Source organism: Corvus kubaryi, unplaced genomic scaffold, assembly GCF_017639235.1.
Source record: "Corvus kubaryi isolate FWS band 111438036 unplaced genomic scaffold, C.kubaryi_AGA036_p1.0 37272, whole genome shotgun sequence".
Lineage (NCBI taxonomy): Eukaryota > Metazoa > Chordata > Aves > Passeriformes > Corvidae > Corvus > Corvus kubaryi.
Window position 1 is genome coordinate 19,817 of NW_024581084.1, and position 9,337 is coordinate 29,153.

A 9,337-nucleotide genomic window follows, 5' to 3' on the forward strand; every position below is an offset into this window, starting at 1 on the left:
GGGAGCTTCTTAACCAAACAAACCAAGAACATTTTAAATCAAGTTACAAATACCTTGAATTTTTGCAGTCAGCCGGTCCTTCTCTGCCCCCGCAGAGAGCCAGTGAAGCGCAGAGTCCCTCCGAGAAAATCTCGGGGCATGACAAGGGAGTCCCCAGCTTCCACGGATCCTGCAGCCAGGCAGAGAAGTCCTGCCACAGTAGGTTTCTGCAGAGTGATGCCCGAAAGATAGGCTGGAAATAAATTCCCATAGACGGATGTCTATAGAGCAGGTATTTGTTTATTGCAGTGGTGGTGGTGAGGGGGACTTTTCCTCCTAACTCACCCGCCTTTGTCAAGTGCTGTGGTATATTTATACAGTAAATTTTGTTTAATGCTTCTCTGTCATTACAACATCATCACATACGCGCTGGAACTAATTTACATAGCATGATCCCATGGTTATTAGATAATTCTTTGCACTGTGCTTGTGCTTCCCCAGTTCGGGGGTCTTCGGGGGTCTTTGATGAAGGCTTCTAAAGTCTTCTTTGCACTTGAACTTTTCAACTTTGTCTTCAGGGCATGCGTAGTTACGGTGCTCCTTGGTCCATCTGGTCTTAACTGGCCTAAATTCTTTGTTTTGTGGCTAATTGGCTTTGTGCCTGCCAATTTCTCATTAGTACTACACTTATCTACTTCTAAAACAATACACCTGGTAAGTTGTTTTGGTTTTTTTTCCCCTCTCTTTTTGTCCATTCCACATTTAAGCAACTAGTTTACTATATACTAGCAATTACATTGTACAAAAAAAGTTACTCATATCAGGTTATATGGGGTATCAAAAGTTATGATTCAGGTTATATAAGCATCAGGTTATATAGGTATAGAAGTTATGATTCAGGCTACATAAGTAAAAGCTATGATTCAGGCTATGTAAGTATAGAAGGCTATGCTTCATGTTATATTGATATTCTTGAGGTTATATTGAAAAAAAAGTCATGATTTAGGTTATAATGATATTAGGTTACACAGATATCTTATAACCCAAGTTATATAAGCACTTTGTAACTTTGACCGAAGTTAGATAGACATCAAGAGGATGCAGGTGGATTTTGTGCTCACTCATGGCATGCAGATGGACAGTAAAGCCTGAGCCAGTGCCCATCCCCAGCTTGTGTCCAGCTGTGTTATCAGGGTGGAAAAAAATTGGGAGCAGCCCCAGTGCTGCTTCTCATCCTAGCTGGGCATGCAGCTGCTGGGAGACGTGTGTGTCCTGATGCCCTCACTCGCCCCCCCCACCCGTGGACAAGATTTGGGGCACTTTGAAGCCATTTTAGGGGTGAATTAGGCTGGTTCAGGGAGGGCAAGGGGACAATTTGAGAGGCTTTCTGGGGTGTCCCTGTTTTGCCCCCCACCCCAAATCTGTTCCGTCTATTGGTACTCCCTGCACCGGCCCTACCGGGTCCCTCCTGTGCCCCCCAAAGGCCCTCACGGAGGGGGAGGGACCCCCAATATTCACTGTGCCACATATATGGGAAGCCCCTCGCCCGTTACCCACCCCCTCCGTCCTCGTCCCCGCGGCCTTGCAGCCGCAAAAGAGGACGAGGCCAAAGCGAGAAGGAGACCCCAGGCCGTCGGAGCGCGGAGGGCTTCCCGTGGCTTCGCAGATGCCGCTGCTCACCCTTGTCGCCAGAGAGAATGCCTACGGCGGCGGGCGAGCGGCCAATCCAAATGGGGCTAGGATGACAGGGGCGGATCACGGAGGCAGTGCCGCGGCGCCGGGGAGCGGGCTGGGCTTTGCTCGGGGCCGAAAGCGGAGTCAGAGGGCCAAGGAGGTGGGCGGTCGTGCCAAGTCCCTTTCGAGTGTCGACGCGAGCAGCCTGCTGGCACTGCTCAACGCGGGGAATTGCAGCGGTTTCAGGGCCGCACGCGGGCGCAGAGCCGGCGGCAGCTGCGGGCCGGTCGGGGGAGGCAGCGCGCCAAGGGGTCGGGCCGGGCGTGAGGGTGGCGCGGGGCTTGCCGTCAGGTGATGGAGTGGGGCAGGGCTTTATGGCGCCAGTATGCCGGGGCTCGGCTTCCCGGTTGAGATGAAGCGCACCTTTGGGCTTTTAAGCAGTGCAAGAGCGGAGATGGTCTCGAGGAGAGACTTTCAGATTCTGCCCTCTTTTGCAGGGCGGGAGTTTACTGCGGAGCTTTCTCCCACCCACCTTCCCCCCCCTCCCCCCCGTCTGGGCCCCCCCCCCCCGCCCCCCCAGGTCTGCTCTTGGGATGGCAGTGACTGTGACAGGAAAGGGGCACCCCGCAATGGGACGTCTCTGGCTCAGCTCTAGACACAAATGTGAGGGGCAAACTGTCTGGCACTGGCCTTTGGGCTTCGAAGGTGCCAAAGCCGGGCCTTGCAGGGAGCTGCGGAGTGCCACGGCTCTGGCCGTTTCCCAGAGAGGGCTGGCTTCGCACAGGCGCTGGGTCTCACCTGGCACAGGGAGCTGCAGCGTGTGGGGAACGAATCCCTGCTGTTCTCGTGCCCCAGGGCGTCCCCCGGGAGCAGCCGTGCTCCAGGCCGTGACTGTCACCTGCACACCTAAGGACCCGGAGGGGCTGTTACACACCACAGCTGTGGCAGGGACAGAGACATGAGAGGCCACAGGAGTGGGGTGGCACTGGCTGCATGCTGTCCCTGCTGCTTCTCCTCCAGCTGCCGGGGGAGCAGCAACTGCCAGCCACCTGCTCCTGCAGCCAAGGGCCCAGTGGGACACTGGGGGGGTGTTGGGGTTTTAAGAGATCTAGTTTTTTTCTGTTAAAGGAATTTTCCCCCATTCTGTTACTAAGACGATAAAATGCCGGGTACTTAAGAGAAGACAAGGGGGCCTGGCCACTTCTTTTGTTTCACCTGGGTGTGGGTTCAGCTCGGTCTCAGCGTCCGGAGAGAGAAGCTGCAGAGAAAGGAGCTGCTGTTTCCTTTTTTTTCGGCCATTTTCCTTTTCTGCTGGAAACAACGCCGGGATCCCAAAGCCGTTTTCCCTGCCCTGCTGGAGGCCGGGCTGTGGCCGCCCTGCCCCGCTGCTGCTTCGAGCTTTCGCTGCATTGTAGCCGTGCTCTCCCTGCCTGCCTGGACCTCCGGGGGGTTCCCCTTTTGGATACATCTCGTCTGCCACCCGGGATTTGTGTTTGTGCCTGCCGCTCCAGCCTGCTGCTCCAGCCTGCCGTTCCAGCCTGCTGTTCCTGAGAGTCCGGGATCGGCTGCCCAGCGGTTTGTGAAGCCTTTGTCCCATCCCTTCCCGGGATCCCAGGGCACCAGTGCCGCGTGCTCCCCGAGCTCGCTCCGGAGCGCCCCCTGCAGCCGCGGGGGAACCATCGCACCTGCCCTGCTCACCGGGAGCCGCCAGCGCCCCTGCCGGCTGCGAGCGGAACTGCACCCGAGGGGAAAGGGCCTGACAGCCGAGAAGGCTGGGACTGGGTTTGAGATTGCTGTTACTGCCATAGTTATTGTTGTTTTGTTTGACTGGTTATACACATATAGATATATAACAGTAAAGAACTGTTATTCCTATTTCCACATCTTTGCCTAAAGGCCCTTGATTTCAAAATTATAATAACTCAGAGGGAAAGGGGTTATATCTGCCACTTCAAGGGAGGCTTCTGCCTTCCATAGCAGACACCTGTCTTTCAAAACCAAGACAGGGGGCTTGTGGAAGCCAGTGGCCATTGTGACACAGAGGGGCCGTACAGAACCCACAACTGCGTTGTGAGCCCGTGGCAACCAGGAGACCCTTTGTGACCTTGTGGAAGTACACAGGACCCTGGCTCCACTGTGACACCAGAGAAGCTCAGGCAACCCTGGAGACTGTGGAGACACTAGGGAAGCTGTCGGAACCCTGGGGACCACCGTGACACCACAGAAGCTCAGAGAGCCCTGGGGACCATGGGGACACTAGGGAAGCTGACAGAACCCTGGGCACCACTGGGACGCTATGGAACCTGGTGGAACCGAGGGGCCATAGTGACACTGGGGCCTTTTGGAAGCAAGGAGACTCTGCTGGGAATCCACGTGATCATTAATCCTGGCAGGAACCTGCTCCAGGTGGGCTCCTCTCTCCTGGCTTCCACAGCTGCTGCTAGGATCCTGCCCCGCACTGGCTCTTCACGGGCTCACGGCTTCCTTTGGGAATGGCTCTCCTACAGGATGGCATGCTGCAGAGGATGCAGGTGGATTTTGTGCTCACTCATGACATGCAGGTGGACAGTAAAGCCTTAGCCAGCCTCCTCCCTAGCCCGTGTCTGGCTGTGTTATCAGGGTGGGAGAAATTTGGGAGGAGCCCCAGTACTGCTTCTCATCCTGGCTGGGCACACAGCTGCTGGGAGATGTGTGCGTCCTGATGCCCTCACTCGCCCCCCCACCCGTGGACAAGATTTGGGGCACTCTGAAGCCATTTTAGGGGTGAATTAGGCCGGTTCAGGGAGGGCAAAGAAATAATTTGAGAGGCTTTCTGGGGTGTCCCTGTTTTTCCCCCCACCCCAAATCTGTCCCCTCTATTGGTAGTCCCTGCACCAGCCCTACCGGGTCCCTTCTGTGCCCCCCAAAAGCCCTCACGGAGGGGGATGGACCCTGAATATCTGTTGTGCCATGTATATGGGAAGCCCCTCCCCTGTTACCCACCCCTCTCCATCCTTGTCCCTGCGGCCTTGCAGCCGCCAAAGGGGACCAGGCTGAAACAAGGAGGGGACTCCCGGCCAGTGCAGTGTGAAGGGGTTCACTTTCAAACAAACGTGGGGTTGTAAAGTGGACTTTGCCACCGCAACAGGGACATAAGTCAATGATGTTTGAAAAGCAGCCATAAAACATAGCCCCTTTAGTTTGTTGGACTGTTGCAAGTCTGCAAAGCTCTGTTGACAGGTCATTGGAAGTAGCTGTTGGAATCTAACTGCAGTTTGAACTTCATCGGTCAGCATCACCAGGAGGCTTAATGGTTTAGGTTGAGAGGTGGTGCATGTTTTTTTCAGAATAATGGCCCAATGAAGAGCAGTGTTGACTGCCATGACTGCCATTGTACCCTTCAAGAGAAATGGGCTAGGCTTAGCACTGTGTGAGAATTCCTGGTTCATTCTATCAGAACTCCCTTGGTTCTGTTGGCTTGGTTTAACAGCTGGAGCAAAGGTACAGCAGTTCCTAGGGCAGAAGCAGAAGATACCCAAAGCTCTGGACTTCATTGTCCTTCAGCACAGCGTAATTGAGTGTAGTCTAATTGGAGGAGTCCTGAGCACCAGTGATATAAGATTTTTCTGAAGTTCTTAATGCTGTCAAAACAAGAAAGAAGGAAGGTGATGAAGATGAAATCCTTTCCTCCTAAATCTGTCTATGCAACAACTTCAGGGGTAGTTGTACTGTGTACTCACCTATTTTAGCACTGAAAGGATATTGGAGTCACTTAAAGAGATGTCTCCTATGGAGTACTAGAAAACTGCCATAACGGTAACATGTTTTCATACAGTAGTTTGAGGAGTAATATATGTACAGTCTTGGATGTTTAATCCTGCTGGCTCAAGAGCCACTGTTGAGCTTTTATGTTTTAAATCCAGTCTTAGAGCTCTGCAGGGATCCCCGCAGCATGACATTGGGACAAGGTGATTCATGTATAAACCTTAGATGCTTTCCTTATATCTTCAACCAGCTTTGAAAATCAATGATTATCTTGCATGTTGCAACTTGAGAGTCACGGCAAATGTTTCACCAAACATTTTGGAATATCATGCTACAGCTTTCATTCCTATGGAAATAGCATTGAGCATATTGCTGGCAAAATGCTGAAAGAATGAGCCAAAACCAATACCCTTTAATGGGAAGGATGGAAAAAATTTAGACGTGTTTATTTGAACTAAAATTACTGTGGACCAAGCCTAAATGTACTTCACACTAAATTCTTATAACTGATTTTAAGGAAAGGAGGAATGTATGAGCTGCTTGTGTTTCAGTTCACTTGTAATCCTGGTCCTTCTCATTTCCTTTTCATTGTAAAACATTTCTCAGGCTCAGTGTGCAGATGTGCAATCGGTTCTGTGTGTCCGTGTAACTCAAGTAGTCAGGATCAGATGGGTTTCTGCAGTAAAAGGATACAATGGAACGGGAATATGGCCTAGAGTGGAAACTCCTGTGATTTTGCTCCTCTCAAAACATTTCTCCTCTCAAAATGGATCTCTGTAGCAAACTTGACACATTCTTCTACTCCGAAACCTGGGGTGTTTATTAGGTGACAGTGCTGTTCCTGCTGTGCACCTTTGCACCTGGCTCACAGACCATTTTCACACAGCCATGGTCCAGAATGTGGGCAGACAAAAACCCAGCAGTTTTCTCTTGCCTACTTGACTTTTCAAGTTCTTATTATGTGATTATTGCATTACTTTTGTCCATGATATCTGAAATAATTTACCATGCATTTTGAATACAGTGCAAATACATATTTTACTCCTAGAAATCTGAAAGTGAGTTATATTTAATAGTAGTTTGTGAGCAGTGTGGCAATCAAGCCTTAAATATGCCAATCAAGCTTGTAAATAACCCATATTATCAGTCAATCTCTTCAATATATTCATGTCTTTATATGTGAATTTATTCCTATATAATAGAAAACTCAGAGCAGTGGCAAAGCAGGGGTGGGGGCAGGGCAGCGGCGGCCTGGCTCTGAGCAGGGCAGGGAAAGGCAGGCTCGGGATCCTGGAGTTTTTCCCCTGAGGCACCCAAGCAGATGGTGAGAAGTCCCTCTTTTAGCGAAGGTAGGGTGTTAAGGTCCCAATGCAATGGCCGCTTTTACCAGCAGAGCTGCACTCATGGTAGAAGAAAGGCAGCAGGAGACAGAACCCCGCAGCGGTGACGAATTCTCCCCACAGCCACCACAGTCTCCCTTTCCCTCCAAATGCCAAGAGCACAAGAGCTGGGGGCTGCACCCAATCCCGTTTTCCCAGTCCAAAGCTCTCGGTATCTCTGCCCTCCACGAGAAACCCCCAGGTAAAGAGAAAGTAGACAGCTGCAACCCCTCCCCTGAGCTGTGACAACGTCTTTGTCCCTCTTAAGTATCCAGTGGTGATTGTCTCCTAGCAACACACACGGGGGAAAACTCCTTAAGAGAAAAGAAACCAAAAAAAACCAAACCAAAAGGAGAACTCCTAAAACTCCAACATAAAGGTGAGTGTCACTTTCCTTCTCAGCTACACGTAAAAGCACATGCTCTCAGTGTTAGGGAAACCCAACAGTGGTTCCACTCCAAACCACTGTATGTGCCAGGACAGAAAGCTTTCACTGACCTTGCCTTGCCTTTTACTTGCATCCTTTCCTCTTCAGAGCATGCACTGAAGCTATGCACTTTGCTTCTCAGCTGAGTGTATTGTCATATTGCCGGAATCTCCTTCTCGCACAGACAAACTGCTTCTGCCAAAACATGCCGATGCTACGCGCTTTCCTTCTCAGCTATTCGCACCGTCACATTCTGTGTCCCGCTTGCAGTCTGAATCTAAACCCAGAAGTTCTGCCTACACCTCGCACACGCAGATGTGCAAGGACGAAAAAGTTGCTCGGACCTTGCCGCTTACACTCGAAAATGTCCATTCCCTCCGCAATGAAATGACAGCTTTCTTTGCTTTACATCCTGCAAACTTCACATGCACACGAACGTGCATGCGCACACACACACACACTGGAGCTATGCACTTCCTTTCTTTCTCAGCTGAACTAACCCATCCCCCACCTTGACTTTCTCTACCACTTTTCTCTTGGCCTTGTCATGCATGGACAACAGATGTCTTTCCTCTTAAGACACCCATGGTGTTGCCTACCCCTCCCTTACATTGCCTTGCCTTTCCTGCCCAACATTGCATTTCCTTGCCATTCCTGACCATTCCTTTCCTTTGCCTTCCTGACCTATCCATGTCCTTCCCTTGCCCTTCCTACCAATCCAGTTCCTTTCATTGACTCGGACACCCATCCTGCACCAGACCTCCCATTTGTCCAGGTCCAACCTTTCATTTCCTTCTCCTAGGACTCTCATTGCCTTGCCTGCCTCTCCTTTGTCTTGCCTTGCAAAGCCACCACTTGCCTTGTCTTGCCCTTGAAGGCATTCCTTGCCTTGCATTACATTGCTTGCCTCTCCTCCACCTGCTATTCAAGATCCGTCTTTTTGTGGAATTTCTTCAAATTGCCTTGCCCTGCCTGCTCCTCCTAGGACTCTCAAGGCCTTCACATACCTCCAGTGTTTCAGGAGCATGTGAAGGGAAGCCCAGAGGAGGTCACATGCAAGCACACCTGTCTGTCCTGGCAGCTTTTTCTGGCACCTATCCTTGCACGTCTTCAGTTTTGGACAGGCAATCCATATTTTTGCACTTGGGGTCCAGGACTACAATGACAGCTCTTTTGCATACCAAGGAAAGCAGGGAGCCCTAGTCTTTTAGGTGCAGATTAGAGACGGCCCATGCGAGATCAAGGCCAGACAGAGCAGTGGTACTGGCCGCTTTTGTGTACCAGCAGTCCTTGAACATACCTGTCACTTGCCTTGCCCTGGCAACCCACCTGTTTCCTTGCCTTGCCCTGCCAACCCTCCTTAGCTATGCCCCACCCTTGACCTGCTTACTTCTTTTCTCCAGGGCCTTGCCTTACCAGGCCTACATCTCCTTGGCATTTCCTTGCCTTTCCTGCCCCCTTCCTTTACTTTGCCTTGCTTCCCCACACCTTGCATTGCCTTGCTGTCCGGTCTGCAGCCTTCCCTCGGCCTGCCTTCCCTCTACTGCCTTGCATGGACTTGCTCACCCATCCCCCACCTGACTTCCCTTTGCATTTCTCCAGGTCCAGCCTCTCATTTCCTTCTCCTTCTAGGACTCTCACTGCATTGCCTACCTCTCCCTTGTGTCGTGCAGAGCCACCACTTGCCTTGCCTTGCCCCTGAAACCCTCTCTTACCTCCCATTACCTTGCTCACCCCTCCCCCACATGGAATTCAAGACCCCTTTTCTCCTGGCATTTCCCAGCCTTGCCTTGCGCTTTCTGCTCCCCCAAGGACTCCCAAGGCTCTCATATATCCCCAGTGTTTCAGGAGCATGTGAGAAGAAGCCCAGGCAAGGTTCTGTTTGTCTTTCTGGGCAGCTTTTTTCTGGGACCAATCCTTGCATGCCTTGAATTTTGGACAGGCTATTCACATTTTGGCCTTGGCATCCAGGACCACAATGAGAGCTCTTTTGCATACAAAGTAAAGCAGCTAGCCCAAGTCTTTTAGGTGCAGAGTAGACATGTGAGATCAAGGCCACAGAGAGCAGTTGGTCCTGGCCACTTTTCTGTACCAGCAATCCTTGAATGTACTTCTCACCTTGTACCTTGTACAT

At 51.4% G+C, this 9,337-nt stretch overlaps 1 protein-coding gene and 1 long non-coding RNA gene across 2 annotated transcripts; one reads left to right on the top strand and one right to left on the bottom strand.

Moving 5' to 3' along the window:
- Nucleotides 1-1,330: 1,330 nt before the first annotated feature.
- LOC121663337 (ribosomal large subunit pseudouridine synthase B-like) lies at nt 1,331-2,209 on the top strand. Its single transcript, XM_042025453.1, has 2 exons — nt 1,331-1,453; nt 1,484-2,209. Exon 2 carries the CDS (start codon nt 1,646-1,648, stop codon nt 2,006-2,008), a length of 363 nt encoding a protein of 120 aa, XP_041881387.1. The 5' UTR covers nt 1,331-1,453; nt 1,484-1,645; the 3' UTR covers nt 2,009-2,209.
- A 2,604-nt stretch (nt 2,210-4,813) lies between these two features.
- On the bottom strand, nt 4,814-8,883 carry LOC121663339. The gene is made up of 2 exons (XR_006015604.1): nt 7,275-8,883; nt 4,814-5,273 (listed from the first exon to the last, which is right to left on the bottom strand). It is a non-coding gene; the product is annotated as an uncharacterized LOC121663339 (long non-coding RNA).
- Nucleotides 8,884-9,337: the final 454 nt, after the last annotated feature.